General features: G+C 40.1%; 2 protein-coding genes across 6 annotated transcripts; both read left to right on the top strand.

The window, feature by feature from the left end:
• The first annotated feature begins 166 nt into the window (after positions 1-166).
• si:ch73-22a13.3 (inositol-trisphosphate 3-kinase B) lies at positions 167-5,272 on the top strand. Its single transcript, XM_010898384.4, has 8 exons — positions 167-460; positions 710-1,692; positions 2,510-2,594; positions 3,312-3,525; positions 3,980-4,184; positions 4,289-4,390; positions 4,545-4,616; positions 4,729-5,272. The coding sequence occupies exons 2-8, from the start codon at positions 790-792 to the stop codon at positions 5,098-5,100; spliced, it is 1,953 nt and encodes a 650-aa protein (XP_010896686.3). The 5' UTR covers positions 167-460; positions 710-789; the 3' UTR covers positions 5,101-5,272.
• Positions 5,273-5,369: 97 nt separating this feature from the next.
• On the top strand, positions 5,370-21,942 carry zgc:153681 (uncharacterized protein LOC751719 homolog). 5 transcript variants are annotated; one of them, XR_002196652.2, is made up of 22 exons: positions 5,370-6,415; positions 8,818-8,871; positions 9,527-9,734; positions 9,857-9,971; positions 13,137-13,220; positions 13,407-13,511; positions 13,686-13,766; positions 14,382-14,451; positions 14,552-14,640; positions 15,212-15,319; positions 15,524-15,633; positions 15,754-15,790; positions 15,871-15,939; positions 16,048-16,103; positions 17,679-17,783; positions 17,865-17,923; positions 18,012-18,127; positions 18,207-18,322; positions 18,852-19,034; positions 19,143-19,203; positions 20,818-20,878; positions 21,513-21,942. XR_002196652.2 is itself a non-coding variant. In XM_020045656.2 (21 exons), exons 1-21 carry the CDS (start codon positions 6,352-6,354, stop codon positions 21,570-21,572), a joined length of 1,938 nt encoding a protein of 645 aa, XP_019901215.1. In that variant the 5' UTR covers positions 5,370-6,351; the 3' UTR covers positions 21,573-21,942. The 5 variants fall into 5 exon arrangements, 4 of the variants coding, with proteins under 4 accessions (XP_019901215.1, XP_019901214.1, XP_010896684.2 ...); XM_020045656.2 differs by lacking the exon at positions 20,818-20,878 and having other exon boundaries at positions 9,869-9,971; XM_020045655.2 differs by lacking the exon at positions 20,818-20,878 and having other exon boundaries at positions 14,385-14,451.
• Positions 21,943-21,969: the final 27 nt, after the last annotated feature.

Raw genomic sequence — 21,969 nt, 5'->3', positions numbered from 1 at the left:
TATGGAATACTCAGACCCACATCAAGTTTTAGTGACTCTACTTTTCCATTTTTTGTCATCACGCCAATTTGGGACGTATTAAACCTCTTATACAGTGACCTATTCCTGTTAGCAAAGTCCCTGCAGGGGGCAGTACGGATGGAGGATCCTATTCTGCTGAAATTCATGCAGATGACGCAGATGCAGTTCCTAGATAACGCATACACACGCACACACACAGAGACCTGTCCAATAGCAGCTCAATACAACAGAGCCTGTAACACTCGCCACATGTTTTGGAAACTTTGTTGCGTCACTTCATGCAAATACTGCTCCACTAGGGATAACACAGGGAGGCTAGAGTTTATCTAATCCTACTTCAGTCAATTCAATTCAGGTGTCATTTTAGCAGAGTAAATGAACCGTACGACCCATATATGGTTCCGTTGGTGTATCAACAACATGCTGTTGGCTGCACGAGGTAAGCTACTGCCAGCATATTTCAGTATCGGTATTTCAACATCCGTATTGCAACAGCTGAATAGACAGTCACTGCATTGTCAGTGGTCTACTTGTTGTTTGTCAAGTGTTGTAGCTAGTTATTTAACGTGTCACTTATTAGCGAAAGGAGTTGAGCTCTTTTCATCAAAAACCTTCCTTTGCTTGTGCATTCTGTACTACATTTGATTTAATTAATATTACATTTTGTTACACATGGAATACTTCTCAGGAGAGACTCACGAAGTGGACTAGTCACATTGAACTGGAGTTATCCGGACAACCATATCAGTGGAATATAAGCTGGAAAGTATGGACAAAACACCAGCCCCAGCTCTAAATGAAACCAGGGATGTGGAAGATAATAAGATTTTAGTAGGACAATTGGAGAATATAGAACATGATGATGGATTTGTTGCACTCTTAAATGACATTGAACATCTGTCTGTTAGTGACAGGATCCCAAGTGTGTGTAGTGGGGTGAAACCTAAACCCAAATGGAGCTCTTCCCGGGAATTCCGCTCCAACAGTCAACAACTACCAGTCAATAATGGGCCAGCAGAGACATACAGGCAAGTGGAAGACAAAGAACCAGGCTCTGACCTGCATACGACTCGCAGTCTTTCCGTGGACACTGACAAATGTAGCTACAATGGAGAGAGGGAGGAAACAAGGGAAGAAGAACAGGCGGAGGAGGCAGAGGGGTCAGGGAGAGAGAAAGCTCCAACGATGATCAGGAGCAGAAAGGAGAGATGGAGAATAAAGGACAGAAAGAGGCAGAGGTTGGAAGGGAACTTGGCGGCAGAAACGACTGAGGGACTGCCGAAGATGGAGAGGATCGAGAGAAGGAGCATGACGGGAAGGATAGAAGAGGAAGAGGAGAAGCCCGATGGACAGACTCTGAATGAGGGGAGCGGGGAGAGGAAGAGGTCAGGGCAGGCGATGGATGGAGAGATTGATAGAGAGGACACGGAGGACAGGGAGATGGGAGGACAGCATGCAGGCGATGGAGTGAATTGTGAGAAGGAGAGTGCCAGCAGCCCTGAGGGGATTTGTGAAGGCCTCTGGTCCCCTTCTCCCCATCCCATCCTTTCCAGGATGCTCCTACACTCATCTGTCTCATCCACCTCTTCCTCCAACTTCTCCTCAGCAGATAGTGATGAGGTCTTCAGCGAAGGAGAGGCCACAGCCAGTAGGAGGAACACCATGAAGAGGGTGAGAATGAAAACCAAACATAGAGGGAACGTGTGTGAATGTGCTTCTTTTTTATAATAGTTTAAACCTGAAAACAAATATTTCACTAGTTTCATATCCACTCTTTGTAAATATCTGTCTCTGTTTTGTTACCTATATGTGATTGTGTGTATTTTCCATCCTCTACTCAACACCTCTCAGTCTAACTGCTGTCTGCTATTTGCATTGGTTTGAAAGCGAGCCTTGAGTCTTGACACAGGCAGATTTGAATAGGATTTGCATTGGTCCAACTCAGTGGAGTAGGGGTAATAAAACAGTCAGGGAAACTCTGATCACTGGGGTAACATTTTTTAAGACTCCCTATATTTTCAATTTGTTTTGAAAAAAAGGTGGGTTAACTGTCTTGCAAAATAAAATAGGTGATCTGTTTCCCTGAATCAGCCCCAGTACAGCACTGGTCCTACAGGTCCAGATATAGGACATGCTGATGGAGGGACAGCCAGGGGTGCGAAGTAAATAATTAAAACTACTTTCAAGTACTACTTAAATGGTATTGGGGCTATCTGTACATTCATGTTTTACTCAGTACATTTTCCTTGAAAAGAGAACATCCCTGGTGAGGTGCTGCTGAACTTGCTGACTCACTAACAGAAATGATAAAATTGTAAACGATTGCTGAGTTTTTCCATCAATCAGGGTGAGCGATGTGACAACACAGCTTACAGCAAATTGACTCAAGAAAATCCACATCACCCGTTATGGAGCTAAAAAGATGTAATTGAACTAGAAATTACGTTATTCCCGGCTGCATATGACATGGACATTTTCTTTACACCAGTGTCGTTCCTGGAGGACATTCCTGACCATTATGCAGTGGTCACTGCGACGACAGAGCTCCTGGGTCCAGCTGGCCGGACATCAAGGCATGTTTCCATTCAAGAACCCACTACAACTGTTTAACTCTTCATCTTGTCAAATCCATTCACACGCACAATACCCAATCTCCAAATCATTCACTCATTCAGTTAGACTGTTTTTACACTATGTCAGTTTTATCTAGATGAATGAGACAAATCTGTGTCAAAGATACGTTTTTATTGTATATGGATACTCCCTGTGGCAACTGAGGTCTAATGACAGTGTCACGCTCAGTGCGTATAGGAGTGGATGAGCGTTCATGTAGGAAGTCTGGTTCTTCTCCGTGTAATAGAATCAGAAAAATTCATTGTTGTTGAAAAGAAATAAAAAAACTCTCATACTTGCACCTAAATAACTGTCACCAACAACGGCACTTGTTCGATGGGGATGGTAGTTACCATGTAAAGAACACCATGACAGGAGTCTAGCCAAGTCGCTGTGCACACACGTGTTGAGCCTTACCACATATCTCTGGCCCAGCTAGTGTTTCTCATTAGATAGTGTAAATAGAAAATAGTTTGTATATGTTGTGTGAATGTTATTTAAATTAATTTGTCATCAGCCCAACTGTTGTAGTCTAAACACGCTTTTGGAAGCGCACAGCACAGCGGCCACTCACAGTTGTTATACCACAACAGTGATTTAGCCCTCTGGCTTAGTAAGTCAATGTAGAGGTTAAAGTAAGACCCACTATCAGCTCTTACCTGCCTCTCTGTTGCTAGGTAACTTCCAACTGAGTGATGGGGGTGAGGTGCTGAAGCGTTTCAGTGAGGTGGAGGCTGTATGCTTGCAGGCCCTTATGGACGACCCCCTGCGTCCATTTGTACCGCAGTACTACGGATCAGTTACCAGGGGGGGCCACAGTTACATCCGCTTGAAGGATCTACTGAGTGGCCTGAAAAACCCTGTCATCATGGACTGCAAGATGGGCGTGAGGTACTGTTTGTATGTGTGTTCAAGTTTTCCAAAACTTCTGGGGACCCCCCACAAGGAGTGTAAAATAACATTTAACCTTTTGCTGGATGAGGCAAAAGGCCATTTCTGACCAAAGGGCATAATAGGGGTTAGGGTTTAAATTAGTTTTTGGTGGTAAAGGTTATTTTTGGTAAGAAATGGGTTTAGACTGGGAGTGATAGGATTTTAGGATTTTAAATGGGAACTTTCTGTATGTCCACAAGTATAGATTCTGAAAATGTGTGTTTGTGTTAGAAGCTACTATTCCCGTAAATGTTTCTCTCAGGACTACGGTTGAAAAACATTCAAAATATTCCTGCTTTTATGAAATCCCTTTTGGAGGATACAGATTTCCTGTGTATCTTCTGAATTTGGAAATCCTCCAACCGGAATTTCAAGGTAACTAGCGAATTTGTTATATAACAACCCTACTCAGGACATACCAGGAGGAGGAGTTAACCAAAGCACAAACCAAACCCATCCTGAGGACTGATATGTACCTGAAGATGGTGGAAGTAGATCCAACAGCTCCCACCGTGGAGGAAAACGAGCAGCAAGGAGTAACAAAGTGGCGCTACATGCAGTGGAGGGATAGCAACAGTTCCAGCTCCACGTTTGGGTTCAGGATCGAGGGGATCATGGTAACAGACACAGATTCAAAGCTCAAATGTTGGCTGTTCATTGGCAGGTTGTAGCCTTTGTATGCATACCTTAATACTTAGTTTCCCCTGTGTCTGCATCTTAGATGGATAATGGCAGTGTACAGCGGGACTTCAAGAAGACACTGACCAACGTTCAAGTCACAGAGGCACTGCTCTGCTTCACCAAGAGCCAGTTACCCATCCTAGTAAGTCTGGACCTGCACAACACAGCCTGTATCCACTACTAAAAATACAATTCAAAAAGAAGTAGAAACAAAAGTTATTTTTCACATGCTTTGTTAACGACAGGCGAAGACAAACTTGAAATTCAGTCCCACTATTCTCATTCTTAACTGTCAGGAAGCCTATCACTACAGACTTCAGGCCCTGGGTGAAGCTCTGAAGGAATCCCCATTTTTCAAAACCCACGAGGTCAGTTCAAATATTCATGAAACACAAAGACTGTATTTCATATTTTCCTCAGAAATTGACATACAGTGATTTGGTACGTACAGTGATACAGTTCTTTTGGTTCACCTGACAGGTCATCGGAAGCTCGCTCCTCTTCATTCATGACCGGACGTGTAAGGCCAACATCTGGATGATAGACTTTGGGAAGACCACCCCAGTGCCCAGGGGTATGGAGTTGAGGCATAATGTACCGTGGGCCTTGGGGAACCGGGAGGACGGGTACCTGACTGGGCTGGCCACCCTCACCTCGTTTGTGGGTCAGGCCATTGATCAGGTAGCCTGCAGGCAGGAGAAGAACAATGAAATGGAAACAACAAACACAAACATCCTGCAGGAACAAAAAGAGATTGAAAGCCAGGCTGGTCAGGATGAACAGGCCAAAGCTATTGGTGATGTCACAAGAGAGACAACATCAGAACAATGCTCACTGGAATGTGTTCATTGATTTATACTGATGATATTTATGTATGACTTGCAACATTGCATTAGACAGTATTAATGGATACATTTCTCCCGATTGTTTAGACAGAACACACAATGGGTTTTGTAGAATAGGTGTGTATGGAAACAATTTTTTCTCTATTTTCTTTTTTTTTTAATTACATATGCACAACGTATTTTACGAACTGTGGGATTCCTCTTGCTTTGTTTATGACATCATATTGACAGTGTGTTCCTTCTCAATTTGTACCATGTGTAATTTGCTTATACCGTTGAGGAAATTGAATTTGAATAGCCATATAGATACATCAGGCTTGGCAATGGTGGTTATATCATGAACCATCACAGAAGAATGGACGGCAGGTAGTGTTAAAGCTAGTGGTTGATGTTTGGCCAGTAATTGAAATAGCTGGTTCAAATTCCAGAGCCCACAATGTGAGAATTATTTTTTATGCTGTTAGGTAGGGCGCTTAAACCAAATTGTTCCTATAAATCGCTTTTGATCATCATCAGTGGCATCGGACCAGTGGGGAAAAGGGGTACTAAGTATATAGGGCCCTAACGTGTAGAGGGGCCCTTGAATGTTGAATGTTTGAATCTTGAATAAAGAGGGGAGAGGTTCTCAGGGACCGCCTATGTACAGGGCCCAGAGTTTTGTGCTACACCCGTGTGGATCATAGTCCGTAAATGGACTAAAATGAAACCGGACCACTGGGCACTGGACATTTGAAGATGTTGCCAAACAAAACAGGATGTCCGATGGTACATCAGTGACTTTAGTGTCAACTGCGTGAGGTCATGGCTGGTATACTGGGTTTGTGCGGTTCAAAACCATTAGCCTACTAACATGATTATACTAATCTCTAGTTTTGGCAACGGTCGTACACTCGCGCATGCGCAAAATGCTCACAATGGGCCGCCGTTTTAAACCAGGTTGATCTTTCGGAAGCTGCAGTATAGTAATCTAAATAGCGGCTATTTGTCGTTTTTTCGGGGAGTTCGAATGTATTTTTCAGTCATTACAACTTATATTGATCTAACTGAACAAGCGATTGATTATAATTATTCTGTCAAATTCTCCCATGTTGCACTGCCAAATTATGCCTCTAGAGCGATGTGCACTGAAGTTTCATGTTCTTGCTAGCTAAGATATTGAACATGTCCAACAGTTGCCTTGGCGACTATTTCTAATCGTTAAATTAACACAGAATGTATTAAAATAGACACACTGGTCGGTGTGCTAGTCTGACTAAAGATGACATCCTTTCGAAAATGGTACCCGAATCTTGCCGTGGTCGCACATGTCCAAGTTGGTCAAGGTAAGACTTCATAGCTAGCCAGGTAACCATTATTTTATGGCATCTGCTGTGTACAGTAGTAGTAAAGTCAAAATATAAGTGCATTTCAATATTTTGCGTTTAGCTCGACCAGAGACGTCAGCAGAGCCAGGCTTTAAGGGTTCTAGGCTAGCCCCATGGGGTCAATCCATAAATGATTGATGGGTTTAAAAATGTCGCTACTAGTAGAAGACCTAATATGTAAAGGTAGGCTATTCCACAACTTTGGAGCTGCAACAGAAAAGGCACGGTCTCCTTTAAACTTCAATCAGGTCCCGAGGAGCACACAAAAGCGTTTGATTGGAAGACCTAAGGGTCCTTGAGGAAGAGTGGTGGCTAAGGAGGTCGGAAACATAGGATGGTGCTGATCCATGTAGCGCATTAAATACAAATAAAATAGACTTAAAATAAATCCTATATTTAACAGGTAGCCAGTGGATAGAGGCCAATACATGAGTGATGCTCTCTCTTCTTTGTACCAGTTAAAAACTTAGCAGGTGCATTTTGGACAACCTGATGGCGGGACAAGAAAGACTGACAGACTCCCATATAACAAGGGTTACAATAGTCCAGACTGGAGGAAATGAACGCATGTATAACTGTCTCCAAATCCTTGAAAGAAAGAATGGGTTTCAATTTGGCAATGGCCCAAAGCTGGAATAAGCTTCCTCTGACAACAGCATTTACTTGTTTATCAAATTTGAGATCTGAAAAATAAAATAAAAATACCCAGAGATTTTTTGCATAGCTATGTACAATGTTGGATAGGGGCCCAAAGTTATTAACAATAACCTTGCTGGAATCTGTGAGGCCAAATACCAGAACATCTGTTTTTGTTTTATTTAATTGAAGAAGGTTTTAGCTAGCCAGTATTTTATGTCTCTAAGACAATCAGAGAGTGATTTCAGGGGTTTCTTGGCATCACGTTTCAGGGGAAAGTACAGCTGTGTGTCATCGGCTTAGCAATGGTAAGAGGTGTTATATTTCTGAAAGATGGAACCCAAAGGAAGCATATATAAAGAGAATAAGATAGGGCCTAGGACAGAGTCTTGAGGTTCCGCAATGGTGAGGAGGAGGCGGAGTTCACAATCTTTACAGAAAATGTCCTGTCTCTCAAATATGAAGTAAATAGCTTTAGAGCAGTACCCTGAGTACCCTAGTTCAAGACAACCTAGAAGGATGGTATGATCAATCATGTCAAAAGCACCATTAAGCTGAATTAAAATAGCACAGTTTCCATTGTCCCTACACTACAATAAATCCTTTAACACCTCAAGAAGAGATGATTTAATGCTATGGCGTGCCTTAAACCCTGACTGGAATTTATCCAGAATATGGTTTTCATTTCAAAAGGACAGCAGGAAAAAAAAATACTTTCTCTAGAACTTTTGAAAGGAATGTCAATTTTGAAATAGGACAGAAATGATTAAGAACAGTTAAATCAAGATTAGGCTTTTTGATAAGGTGCTGGACAACTGCATGTTTAAAACAAGTCGGGACAGTGCCATTAAAGAATTGCTCTTCTTTAAAAAGGCATGAGGGAACTGTGTCCTGGGGGCAGGTAGTAGGCTTCATGCGTGAGACTATGTCCATCACGTGTGAAAGAGATACAGGTTCAAACTGGTTAAAAAGAGCAGAACATGTGGCTAAATCAGAGGGGTTGTGATCTGGAGGTAAGATGCAAGATCTTATGGCATCAATCTTACCAGTGAAGAAGTTCAGGAAGTCTTCACAAGTCTCAGGAGTCGCATCAGGAAAGGCAGTAGCAACCGTGTGTAAAGCTTTGTTTATCACACTGAATTACACTTTATAATTATTATAATTGTTAGAAATAATATCTGATAAATATTTAGCTTTTACTGTTTTAACAGAGAGCTGATATTGAATTAAACAATCTCTCAGAATTTCATGACCCTTCCATTTTCTCTCTGCTTTTCTGCACTCTAGCTTACTCCCCTCTTTTAAAGGAAGGGGGAACACATTTCTACAATATACAATAATCCCATATACCAAAATATCAATTCTACACTCTCTAATTGACTCCCATATAAAAATCTCACTGCCTCATTCTTGATAGATCCCTTCAGATTGGAGTCACGGAATTGGAAAACCTTGCTCTGCCAGTGAAATCGTTCGCACCCGGAGTAGCTAGTATTGCAGTTAGATCACAGTGTTGCAGTACAGTATTACACAATGTATGACTGCCTTCACATTTTTCAAAGGACATCTGGATTTCCTCTTTACTTTTAACTCTTTCTGATGTGTACCGTATTTGGAAAACAAGGACTGAATTATAAGTAGATTACAGTGAAGGTGCATTTTATCTGGCCACAGTAAAATGCATGAAACCTTTTTCTTAATTGTTATTTTCCTCCCTTCCCTAGATGAGGGGGTTGTCGTGCAGAGAGAGGTCACAAGCAAAGGCAAGCTACCTGGAGGTAAAACACTGGATCTTTGGGAGAGGACGGTCGTTGTTTAGCTACATCTTCTGTGACCATTGGTCAGACTGACTTAAAAAACTAAAATACAATTTATCACTTGTTGATATGTCACTCAACTTTATGAAGAATGCTGTTATTTTATTATATATACAGCAATATATACTATTAAAAAGTCTACATTGCAGTGCTGACTAATGGCATTCCTCTGTCCTGCCTATTGAACCCCTGACAACACCAAAGCCTACAGAACTGAAGGATGTATTGCTCAGCAGATGGGGCTAAATTACACTGCAGAGGCATCCTAGCCAACGTTAACTTGCTAACTTCTTCTTTGGTAATATGATGGTCCACAAATAAACAAAAGATGCATCCTGCCACCTAATGTGCTGGTACTCCCTAAATTAACTGCATTTCATCATCATTCAGTCATTCTTCTAGTATTTTATTCAAAAGATAACAGGAAGGTGCAGTCCATGTGGTAACTCTCATGACTCTCCACCCTCCATCTCTCTGTCTCCTCTTTTTCTTCATGAAATTCCCACTTTCAATAAAATGCTTTAAAACAAAAAAGGAAAATGTGTCCTCTTCTTTGAGAAAATCAGCCGGCATGGACCTTTAAAGGTTCTTTAATTTGTCTTTCTCCCTCCCTCAGAGCATGGTGACAGGGTCCGGGGCCCTCATTTCCGAGGAGGCCGTAAGGTTCAGTGCTCCTTCCAGGGCCGAGAATATGATGATCCGGCCAGGCGGCAGAGGCCTCGGGGGAGTCCTGGACCTGAACATCTGGTCCACTTTGAGGATAACATTGTGGACGTATCTGTAAACAACATCAGGTCACAGGATGGTAGCTGGCAACGCAGATTGTGAGTGACGTTGCAGCTTCATTAGCCTACTGCTGTGTCAAGGCATAGATAAGATGTCTGTGAAAAAAAAAGTGTTTTTTGAGATCGATTACACCAGGTTACTTTGCACTCTGTCAACTCAGTGACCCTTACAGTTGGGCAAATCAGAGAGGTGACTGGCGTTTTGACCGTGAAAGAAGAGGAGCTGGGGACTATGCAGGAGGAGGAAGAACCAAGGACAGTTGGTACAAGATGACTGTACGTATCTGTAAGTCAGAACATGAAAGTTATGTCGTTATGGTCAACTCGTCTTCAAAGAGTTGGTAAAAAAAAAAGTATTTAACTAAGGTTACCTTATGATGCAGTTGTAGGTGAGAATTTTTTTATTTATGTTTACAATATTTAAAAAATGGTTGTGTATTTTCAAAAAGACTGCTGGACAGCTTGTTATATTAAAATGGTTGTGTATTTTTTTTAAAACTGCTGGACAGGTTGTTATAATAAAATGGTTGTGTATTTTCTTTTAAAACAGCTGGACTGCTTATTACAGTGAGGGAAAAAAATATTTGATCCCATGCTAATTTTGGATTTTTGCCCACTGACAAAGAAATGATCAGTCTATAATTTTAATGGTAGGTTTATTTGAACAGTCAGAGACAGAATAACAAAAAAATCCAGAAAAACGCATGTCAAAAATGTTAGAGATTTGCATTTTAATAAGTGAAATAAGTATCTCTCAATCAGAAAGATTTCTGGCTCCCAGGTGTCTTATACAGGGAACAACCTGAGATTAGGAGCACACTGAAGATTGTAAACCTACACACGGCTGGAATGGGCTACAAGACCATCGCCAAGCAGCTTTGTGAGCAGGTGACAACAGTTGGTGTGATTATTCACAAATGAAAGAAACACAAAATAACTGTCTATTTCCCTCAGTATGGGGCTCCATGCAAGATCTCACCTTGCAATGATCATGAGAACGGTGAGGAATCAGCCCAGAACTACACGGGAGGATCTTGTCAATGATATCAAGGCGGCTGAGAACATAGTCACCAAGAAAACAATTGGTAACACACTATGCCGTGAAGGACTGAAATCCTGCAGAGCCCGCAAAGGGACGATGGACGGGGGCCATGTACCGTCAAATCTTGGGTGAGAACCTCCTTCCGGCAATTACCCAAAACACACGGCCAAGGAAACAAAGGAGTGGCTCAAGAAGAAGCACATTAAGGTCCTGAAGTGGCCTAGCCAGTCTCCAGACCTTAATCCCATAGAAAATCTGTGGAGGGAGCTGAAGGTTTGAGTTGCCAAACGTCAGCCTCGAAACCTTAATGACTTGGAGAAGATCTGCAAAGAGGAGTGGGACAAAATCCCTCCTGAGATGTGTGCAAACCTGGTGGCCAACTACAAGAAACGTCTGACCTCTGTGATTGTCAACAAGGGTTAAGCCACCAAGTACTAAGTTATTTTTTGCAGAGGGGTCGAATACTTACAGTTGATATAAAAAGTCTACACACCCCTGTTAAATTGCCAGGTTTGTGTGATGTAAAAGACTGAGAGAAAGAATCAGGTTAGAACTTTTTCCACATTTAATGTGACCTATAATGTGAACAATTCAATTGAAAAACAAACTAAAAGCTTTGAGGTTTTCAAATTAAAAACTCACAATAACCTGGTTGCATAAGTGTGCACACCTTTAAACTAATACTTAATTGAAGCACCTTTTGATTTTATTACAGCATTCAGTCTATATTGTAGTAGTCTATTAGCATGGCACATCTTGAGGTGGCAATATTTGTCGACTCTTCTTTGCAAAAGCGCTCCAAATCTCTACGACATCTTCTGTGCAAAGCCCTCTTCAGATCAACCCGCCTGAAGGTTTTGTGCCAAAAGTACCTGTTCATAATTCCTTCCACCCTGATTAAGGCCCCGGTTCCAGCTGAAGAAAAACAGCCCCAAAGCATGATGCTGCCACCACCATGCTTCACTCTGGGTGTGGTGTTCTTTGGGTGATTTGTTTTGTGTTGTTTTTGCACCAAACATACCTTTTGGAATTCTGGCCAAAAAGTTCAACCTTGGTTTCATCAGACCATAACACATTTTCCCACATGCTTTTGGGTGACTTGATGTTTGTTTTTGCAAACTTCAGCCGGGCTTTGATGTTTCTCTTTGTAAGAAAAGGTTTCTGTCTTGCCAGCCTACCCCATAGTCATATGAATAATACAGGAGATTGTTGTCACATGTAGCACACAGCCAGTACTTACCATAAATTCCTGCAGTTCCTTTAATGTTGCTGTAGGGCTCTTGGAAGCCTCCCTGACCAGTTTTCGCTTGTCTTTTCATCAATTTTGGAGGAACGTCCAGTTCTTGGTAATGTCTCTGTTGTGCCATATTTTCTCCACTTGATGATTACTGTCTTCACTGTGTTCCATGGTATATCTAATGCTTTGGAAATTATTTTGTACCCTTCTCCTGACTGATATGTTTCAACAATGAGATCCCTCTGATGCTTTGGAAGCTCTCTACGGACCATGGCTTTTGCTCTGAGATGCAACTATGAAAATATCCGGGAAATCCTACTATAACAGCTGAACTGTAGTTGTGATTAATTAGAGTCACTTTAAATTATGGCAGGTGTGTAATGACTTCTATTTAACATGAGTTTGAAAGTGATTGGTTAATTCTGAACACAGCCGCATCCCCAGTTATAAGAGGGTGTGCACACTTATGCAGCCAGGTTATTGTAAGGTTTTCATTTTTCCCCCTCGAGGATTTCAGTTTGTTTTTCAATTGAATTGTTCACATTATAGGTCACATTAAAAGTGGAAAAAGTTCTGACATGATTTATCTTTGTCTCATTCTTTTACATCACAAATACCTAGCATTTTAACAGGGGTGTGTATTATAAAAAAATTATCCACTGTATTTCACTCATTAAAATGCAAATAAATTTATTAAAAACAAATCTGGATTTTTTTGTTGTTATTCTGTCTCTCACTGTTCAAATAAACCTACCATTAAAATAATAAACTGATCATTTCTTTGTCAGTGTGCAAACGTACAATATCAGCAGGGGATAAAAAAAAGAAATCCCTCACTCTATGACAAAATGGTTTACTTTGCTTAATTTTTTTTTACATAGGTCTCGTTTTGTTATTGCATTTTTTGATAATAAAATCAGTATCAAAGTTGAGATTTTGGTATTGTGACAACACTAATCTGGGGTGATAGAGGACGTTTACTGCCTGGGGACAATATTTCGCTTGGGAGTAAACTGCTCCCAGGTATGCTTTTCTTTCTGTGCTTAAAACCTAGAGTGTGACTTTTCATCATGAAGTCGCTCATCCAGAGTTGGATGTGTGCTTCCCTGCATATGCATGTACAATTGCTTTAATAGTCAATTAACTACTTTCTCTCTGGCAGATTCCCTATGGAAAGAAGTACAATAAGAAATGGCTGCTGACGGCTTTACAGAACAAGTGCTCTGTACCATTCAAACCAGTGCACGTAAGTTAATAGCAGACTGCCCGGCTGTGTTCATACAGTAGGTCTCATGGTTAAATGTTGTTTTTCCTGATACGCCGGAATAGAGGATCTTTGTGTATGCATTTAAAACATATGTACTACACATTGAAGATATTTACAAGTTCATCTTTCTCTCCCTCTCCATCCCCCCTTCACGCATCACATCAGTACCAGACTGAGGGACATAAAGCTCAGTTCTACCTGGAGGATGCCTTCACGGCTCATGCTCTCGTCAGGGCCTCTCGCCAAATCACTGACAGTGAGGGCTACAAGGTACAGTGTTCCCACTGACTAACCGTCAACTTCTGGGTTCACATGTCAGGCCCACTCCATGCGTCAAAACGTGATTTCAAATGGATTGTTATTTGATAACCGATGCGTATTGTTATTTCTAACCATGTTATATGTATGCCCTTCACACACACACCGTCTTCCAATCCTGCTCAGGTGTTAGTGCTGATGAACCCATGTCCTCCTCCCTCCATCCTCAACACCGAACTAAAGCCTCAGGACACTGCGTGGCTAAAGGTGAGAGAGACGGACAAGCATGTGAATGAGGGAGGGGGTTGGGAAACCATATGGACGGATATGTATTGATGGATATGGATATGTATTGATGGTTATGTATTGATGGATATGGATATGTATTGATGGTTATGTATTGATGGATATGTATTGATGGTTATGGATATGGATTGATGGTTATGTAATGATGGATATGGATATTTATTGATGGTTATGTATTGATGGATATGTATTGATGGTTATGTATTGATGGTTATGTATTGATGGTTATGGATATGGATTGATGGTTATGTAATGATGGATATGGATATGTATTGATGGTTATGTATTGATGGATATGTATTGATGGTTATGTATTGATGGTTATGGATATGGATTGATGGTTATGTATTGATGGTTATGTATTGATGGTTATGTATTGATGGTTATGGATATGTAATCATGGTTATGGATATGGATTGATGGTTATGGATATGGGTTGATGGATATGTATTGATGGTTATGTATTGATGGATATGTAATGATGGATATGGATATGGGTTGATGGATATGGATATGTGTTGATGGATATGGATATGTGTTGATGGATATCTAAAACTTTAGTGATATCTCCCTCAGCAGTGCATGGCCAAGCGTTTTGACAGCTCCCAGCGAACACTGGACCTAAACCAACTGCGTTCAGATCCAGGTAACACACCATGCTTTCTCTGGCCATTTAAAATAACCACTGCTTCTATTTTCCTCTGTCCTGTTCTAAAATGAATTTTTCTCCTTTCCTTTTGTTTTAGACCTGGTATCTCAGAACGTTTGCCCCATCTTGAGCAGAAAGATCTTTATGGATGCTGTGGTCAAGATCATCGAGGAGAACATTCCTGAGGTAATGCTACTTTCTGCTGCATCACTTCCATTGTCACTGACACCACAGCCATATTGATGACCCCAAGTTAAACAGGGCTAATGACTTAAAGAGGCTAATTACTGTTTAGTCTAAATTACGCTATAGGTGATTGAAAATACAACAACATAAGTAAGCTAATATTTGTTAGAAAACATTGTTGCCATCATCATTTTGTCTAATGTATTTTGACAGATGGCAATGTTTTCATTTGCTAGCAAAGTCCGTAGTAGCTAACGATGCTAACATTATACTGCATTTAAATCAGTTTTGTTACATCAAAATGATAACACGGTTTAGCTAGTAATTATTTGCCTTTAGAGAAGCTATTGTGTTCAGTCCATAGTAATACGCTTTACACAAAATCTTTATCAGCTCCCATTGAAGATACATTCAGTAGAATTAGAATAGAATAGTAGAATTGATTTGTTGAACATCAGCTCGAAAACAGATGTTCAAAACATTATTGTTACGAAATATATAAACCATGAATACACATCCACTTTGTGGAACTAAGATGTGTATATCTCTTGGCCTTTTCCTCATATTTCAGTTGGTGCATCTGAACCTGAGCAATAACAAGCTTTACCAGCTGGATAGTCTGGCAGATCTGATTACCAGTGCCCCTCATCTGAAGGCCCTTAACCTCTCCCACAACCAGGCAAGTGATGAGTCTTAACCTTAATCCTTAACCCTGTTTATTCAAACAGAGGTGGATCCTAACTTCGATGTCAAAGTTTTGCTTAGTCATGCATTGATGTCAGCGGGAGATACATACAAAATGAGCCTTGAGACAAATTACGATTAGCCACTGATTTGCTCCTTCTATCCATCGTCTGTGTATTTCTCTGCCTCCCTCCCTCAGTTGAAAACAGAAAAGGTGCTGGATAGGTTGAAGGGGTTAAAGCTTGTGGACCTGTGGTTGGAGCATAACCCACTTTGTGATCAGTTTAAGGACCAGCCTTCCTACATCAGGTGTGTGTGTGTGCGCGTGCGTGCGGGCGTGTGTGTGTGTGTACGTGCGCGCCCCTGCCCAGTTGACTCATTTACTATGTGTGGGTGTGTTAGTTGGATTGTGCTTCTGTTGTGTTCCAGTGCTGTCAGGGAGAGGTTTCCCCAGCTGGTGAAACTGGTGAGGCATTCACGTTTTGATTCCCTCTATTCCTCCATCTGATTTTAGGCCTATGTTAAAACTGTTGTGTTGTTCTGTAGGATGGTTATGACCTACCCCTACCCATAGTCTTTGATGTGGTAGCAACCTCCACCATTCCCCCTTGCAAGGTAACCTGATAGTCTGAAGCATTTTGGTTGGTCTGCACCTGATCCGTGATCCAATCACTCGGTTGGTTGATGGGTTCTGACAGATGTGCTTTCCTTTGACCAATCCAGGGCAGCTACTTCGGTTCAGAAGAAATCATGTTCCTCATATTGCATTTCTTGCAACAGTAAGTATAGTCACATATCTTTGTATTCTTTAAAAAGTCTCTCATTTAAAATGTCCTCTGAGAAATTCTCATATTTGGAAATTCAAGTTACAAACCTGTACTGTACTCCTCACTATTTAAAAGCTAACTTTCTGCTTCAGAGGAATAAATGGCAAACACGTTTTCAAGAACCTGAGGTTTTTTTCCTGCAATGTTAGATATGTTCCAGAATATCCCCATATTCAGATGCAACTCTTTTAATAAACATCTGGACCATATATTTTTGATGTTTATCTGAGACTGTAAGAAACACAAAGAATAGGTAAAAAGCACCTTTGTAAATTTGAGGGAAGATTGTCTCAAACGTAACATGTTCGCAAAAGTCTGCACTTTCAATTTTTCGCATAATGATGCTATAGCAACGTCCAGCTGAATTTGGCGTGAGGATTGCCACCACTAATCTATTGGCAAGGTGTATTGGCCTATTCTATTTCCTCTTCAGGATGCAAAGAAAGGCACACTCTGACTTTAGATCACTTTTGCTTGGGAGTTGAAATTGGGTTTTGCTTCCTTTGGTCAACTGAAGAAAAGCTATGACCTCCCTAGATAAAAATTCTTCAGATATCTGCACAACAGTATGTATGCCCCACATTAATAAATTGCTTAAAAATGTGCCCAACATCAAGCTTACATTTATACCATCCTTATGACACCAGTCAGTCCGCCCTCCCTCTCAAAGCTAAATGCGAGGTACTGGGCTCTGAAATACTGAAGTGGATCAACTTAAAATGCTATGTCATTCATTTAAGATCTTATATGGTGCAACACTACTACAAGCAAATTTGCTGACACTTATACATGTGTGACATGTGTCAAGCTTCCAAGGCCCTAACCCGCATAGCTTCTGGTCTGGAAAGTTCCTGATGGTTTTAATAGACCCAGAACACCAGCTGATTGTCTTGGAAGCTCCAACAAGAATGTATCTGTCATAGTATAATTTAGCCAACAAATTATAATCTTGATGTTTTAGAAAAGACAGGTTCCCCCAAATAAGAAAAGGGCTTTTCTTATAAAACACCCTAAATGTAGAAAAAACTGGTATGTTCTGTGACATTATATACATTTGAAAATATCTGGCAAACCTTTTTCTTTTGTTTGGACAATTTGGAACTATGATTCATTTATAAGTTGTACCTAATGTGCTTCCATTTTAGTGCTTAGGCTCTAGTTTTGTGTAATGATCCATCACCTGAGCAGTGAGATGTTGATTATGGGTGTGCTGGTTGATGGGTCTTTTCATTTCTGTTGTTCTGTCTAGTTTGTTTTCATTTGGATCAACAAAAACAAATAAGATGGGGGGGGGGTTATAATACATTTTATTATTATAATTAATAAATTATTCTTTAGACATCTTATACATTTTTTGAATGTACTTATGTATTTGACTAAATTGATTACCAACACAACCAGAAAAATGTGTTAAAAAAATGTCAAGTACTTGCTGTGAACCAATGGGGTAACACAGGTTTAGCATGGAACAGGGATAATGGAACAGATGAGTCAAACAGTTCAGTCACCATGTCTTCTCTGGACCAGGTACTTCAGTGTGTATGACTCTGGGGACAGACAGCCTCTACTGAATGCCTACCATGATGGGGCAACTTTCTCACTCAGCCAGCCCTCAAGCCAGAGCCTGAGCAGGTAACATACAGACTGTTCCATGCACACTTCTCCATCTGAATGTCTTAGTAGGTCATTGCACATCTCTGTCTGTCTTCATAGGTGTCTTTTGAGAGAGTACCATAAAGACAGCCGGAACCTGAAGCATCTCAAAGATCCATGTAAGTGTTATTTAGGACAGTTACCCAAGCCTGTCATCAACAGATTTGTCTGATGTTTTTCTCTAATCTGTGCATCTTCTCCCTACAGCAACACGGTTCCGCTTGCTGAAGCACACAAGGCTAAATGTGGTGGCATTGCTCAACAAGCTGCCTAAGACTCAGCATGACATAGCCTCCTTTAACATCGATGTCAACACACACACGGTTAATTAATATCCGATTTTGAGTTAATGTAGCTTTGTCAATACCATCAAAACCTTGAATTATCTCTGCCCTTTTTCAGTCCATGTTACTATCCTTTACGGTCAGTGGAGTTTTCAAAGAAGTTGAAGGTGCATTTCAAGACGGAGTAAGGGCCTTTTCTCGGGTTTTCATTGCAGTTCCTGCTGGGAACTCTGGGTAAGTCTAACGAGGTCCCTAATTCATCAGATGTTAAAAAAAAACATTTCTTTATTTATATGAAATATGCATTTTTTTGGTTATGATTTAAATATCAACATGTGCATTTCTTTACTTATATTTTACCCGATTCTTGTCCCCTCAATATTTTGTGCTGTCCTATTTGCAACTTTTGCCTTGTCGCAAACATATTAAAACAATGGCCAAAGTGGGAATATAAATAAAGTGGATGTATACCATAGAGTAGGATGGTGAACACATAACTGTATATTTTTCATTATGGCATGAACATTGTATATTTTAATGTAGTAATCTGGTTGGGACTACATACAACCGGGTCATCAGGAAGGATGAAGTTGGATGGCCCAGGGGCAATATCCATGCTAAAACAGTATTTTCTTTTGGCCTATCCTGCTTTGTTGATTATGCATTTTGGTTTCTTGAACAGACCAACTGGTCCTGATATTAAAAAAGATTGAGAATTATGTTACAAAAAAATTTACAAAGCATTTGCCTTCTATTTCTGCAGTCTTTGCATAGTGAACGATCAGCTTTTTGTGCGCATTGCAACAATGGAGGAGATTTGCAGTGCATTTGCTACTCCCGCACCCACGCCCTCAAGCAGCCTAGTGCCTGCCCTCTCCACCCCCAAACAGGAGATGCTTTCCACCTTCTCACTCAAGTCTGGCATGAACCTTGAATGGTCGCAGAAGTATGTTTTTGTTGGTGCTTGTGTTTGTCTGAGGTTAAGTGTTAATGGTCAAATGGCAAAGCCCTTTGTTTGGGGCAGAAACATTTACTGTGATATTTTCTATGTCAGGTGTCTTCAGGACAATAACTGGGATTTCAACATAGCTGCACAGATCTTCACACAACTAAAGGTAACAAATCTTGAGTGCATTTTTAGGCTCTAAAATATGAACTGGGCTATCACAGGACATCCAGCAGAAGTTCACAATGAAACTAGTGACTTTGTAGGGAACAGCCAGCAAATTACTGTGATTACAACTAGCCACGTCTTCATCCATAGAAAAACCAAACCCCTTAACACCTTTCTCTTAAAACAACAACCATGTCCTATGTATTCGTTGGACAAATTGTCTCACAACCAGCCTATATCAACTCCCGTTTCCTAACAATAGGAAAGATAACTTAAAACATTTCAAAGGACAACTGGGAGAGGCACATTCTACCTTGAGATTCCTAAACAAAGTATATTCTGACACAAAATCAGGTCCATTGAAGACTTTGCAAAAAGTAAAAAATATTTTTAATATCGGTTTGCCCTTTTGATCTGTGGATTCATCCTTGAAGCACACATACATGTTATTGTATGACTCTGTGTCAACGTTCTACACAGATCCAGTATAGTATAAAAAATGAGTATATTTCAGATTAAGAAATATGTCATCTCCACCTTTGGTTGGGATAGACAAAATGAGTTGAAGACATGCAGGAAGTTTACTCACTGTGTAATTCAGACCTCTGACACAAGGCTGTGCTATTAACAGGTAGAAACATAACTAGAATTATTTAGGTCCTTCAGGATCATGGTTGACTATTCCTGATTTAGTATTTTTCAGTTTAAGTGTTTTTGTATGGATTTTGTTTTTTAAAACGCTGTTTCCAGCCCGTCAGGGTGTCTTTCAGCTATACTGGCCTAGCTCATATATAGTAGCTGCAATTACAGTTCTGGAGTTGGAATGAAACGAGCTGAGAGCAACACCTGTTCACCTTGTTCTTTCCCTCACTGAGATCATAGAAGCTGGAAACCATTAGTTTTCCTAATGGTTGGTTTGCTCCATTGTTTGGTTTGCTCCATTTTTTATGTTCACACTGTATCCTATGTATATTGGTATGGATAATTACTTTGGTTTACCTTTTCCAGGACAGAGTTAGGGGGAACAATTTTGTTGCGTGTCTTCTAAAACCCTATTGTCCTGTGGTTTAATAAACATTCAGTGAACAGGAATGTCTTTGATAAACTCTGAAATCTCTTCTGGTTTGTTTTTTAAGTGATCTTTGTTAGTTGCCTTTTTGTTTTAGGATTGGTTATTGGGGAACATAACAAGCCATTGAAATCCTCCTGGAGTTTCAGTCTAAAATTAAAAAAGGAATTACTTTGACCAGTCAAGATGTCCTGCTACTTTAGTTACTGCACCTGACTGACTGGAAACATAGGCGAATAACTTGGTGATTTAGACTATGTACAGTAGACCAATGGCTATCTGTAATTATTGGGGCAGTGAAGCATTTTTTTCATTTGGCTCTATATTCCAACATTTTGGATTTGAGGGAATTTGTATACATATTTGTTTCACCATTAAGTAAAATGGCTTGACATTGTTTCTGGTTAGTCATTTGTGTTCTATCACATTTTGTGCATTATTAAAAGGGTTGTCAATGTCTAGTCTTGTTTCTAGGCTTTGCGTTTGCTTTTAGTCTGCTATTTGTGTCAACGTGAGGAAAAATATATAATATTTTCTAAAATACAGAATTGAAGCAACTACACCAGGAGAACTCCAGAGGCACTACACTTCAATTTGCAAACCACTGGTTAGCATCAAACAGAATGGCCTTGCAGTTAGGTGGCAGTTTGTAGAGACCTAAAATAAAAAATTACTGTGGACAGGTGAGACCAAAATGATCATGTACCAGAATGATGCCAAGTGGAAAATGAAGAAAAAAGGAACTGCCAACGATCCACAGCATACCACCTCATCTGAGAAATGAAAGGAGTGTTACACATGCATGCTTGCATATAACAAGCATGGTAACACTGGAACTGGCACATTTGTTTTCATTGATCTTGTAACTGCTGCATGTCTGCTAAAGTACAAGCAAATGCCTCCAAACTCATTGGATGGCACTTCATCATAGAGAAAGACAATGTGCCCAAACATTGCAATAGAAAGTATAGAGTTCAGGGATAAAGTCACTGCTTTCACAGCTGTGTCATTGCAAAACCAGGGTTTGAATCCTGCTCTCAGATTAGCCCCCGAAGGGCAATCCAATTGGCAAGCACCAAGTTAGACAACATGTAAGAGTATAAAAATCTACTTTTCTGTTGGTAGGATTCAGAATACTTTGTACATTACCATATAATTTTATTAATTTAAAATTATGATTTAAAGGCTTGATTAAATATGTTAATATTCAGAGTTTAACTTTTTTCTCTTATATCCATCAGGCTGAAGGCAAGATCCCAGATGTTGCTTTTATAAAGTGTTTGAAGAATGCATGCTGTTGAGAGCTGACAGATTTATTTTTGTTAAGAATTTAAAACTAATAGATTGTATGTATTTTATATGGATTTTGGTTTCTTCATTGTGTAGTTTTAAAAGAGTTACAAATTCATAGCATTTAATTTCTGCTTTTTTTATAAGAAAGTACCAGTTCTTTGACCTGATGACTTATGCTATGATAAAGTCTTGGTTATTGTAACTTAAGTTACAGTCATTTATATTGTTAACATCCGTTTTAAATTTTGTTAAGTCGGTTTTCAATATTGTTTAGCAGAAAATAAATAGAAATGACAAAATTCTGAAGATAAATATTCTGTTTGTTTTGACTGTTGATACTGATTTTGAGAGTTCCACAGGCAAAGGGATAAATGTACATCATAAAAATTACAACACTCAGTTGAT

Source organism: Esox lucius, chromosome 4 (assembly GCF_011004845.1).
Source record: "Esox lucius isolate fEsoLuc1 chromosome 4, fEsoLuc1.pri, whole genome shotgun sequence".
In the NCBI taxonomy this organism is placed as follows: domain Eukaryota; kingdom Metazoa; phylum Chordata; class Actinopteri; order Esociformes; family Esocidae; genus Esox; species Esox lucius.
The sequence above is the reverse complement of the archived record's forward strand: the minus strand, read 5'-3'. Positions and strand labels throughout refer to the sequence as shown.

What these genes read in the sequence shown, in the direction of transcription:
- si:ch73-22a13.3 (XM_010898384.4), top strand. Translation starts at nt 790, where the DNA reads ATGGACAAAACACCAGCCCCAGCTCTAAATGAAACCAGGGATGTGGAA. An exon ending in TCAGGATCGAGGGGATCATG is followed by an intron (nt 4,185 to 4,288) that starts GTAACAGACACA and finishes TCTGCATCTTAG; the next exon opens with ATGGATAATGGCAGTGTACA. An exon ending in AGAGCCAGTTACCCATCCTA is followed by an intron (nt 4,391 to 4,544) that starts GTAAGTCTGGAC and finishes CTTAACTGTCAG; the next exon opens with GAAGCCTATCACTACAGACT.
- zgc:153681 (XM_010898382.4), top strand. Translation starts at nt 6,352, where the DNA reads ATGACATCCTTTCGAAAATGGTACCCGAATCTTGCCGTGGTCGCACAT. An exon ending in AGGACACTGCGTGGCTAAAG is followed by an intron (nt 13,767 to 14,381) that starts GTGAGAGAGACG and finishes TATCTCCCTCAG; the next exon opens with CAGTGCATGGCCAAGCGTTT. An exon ending in CCAACTGCGTTCAGATCCAG is followed by an intron (nt 14,452 to 14,551) that starts GTAACACACCAT and finishes CTTTTGTTTTAG; the next exon opens with ACCTGGTATCTCAGAACGTT.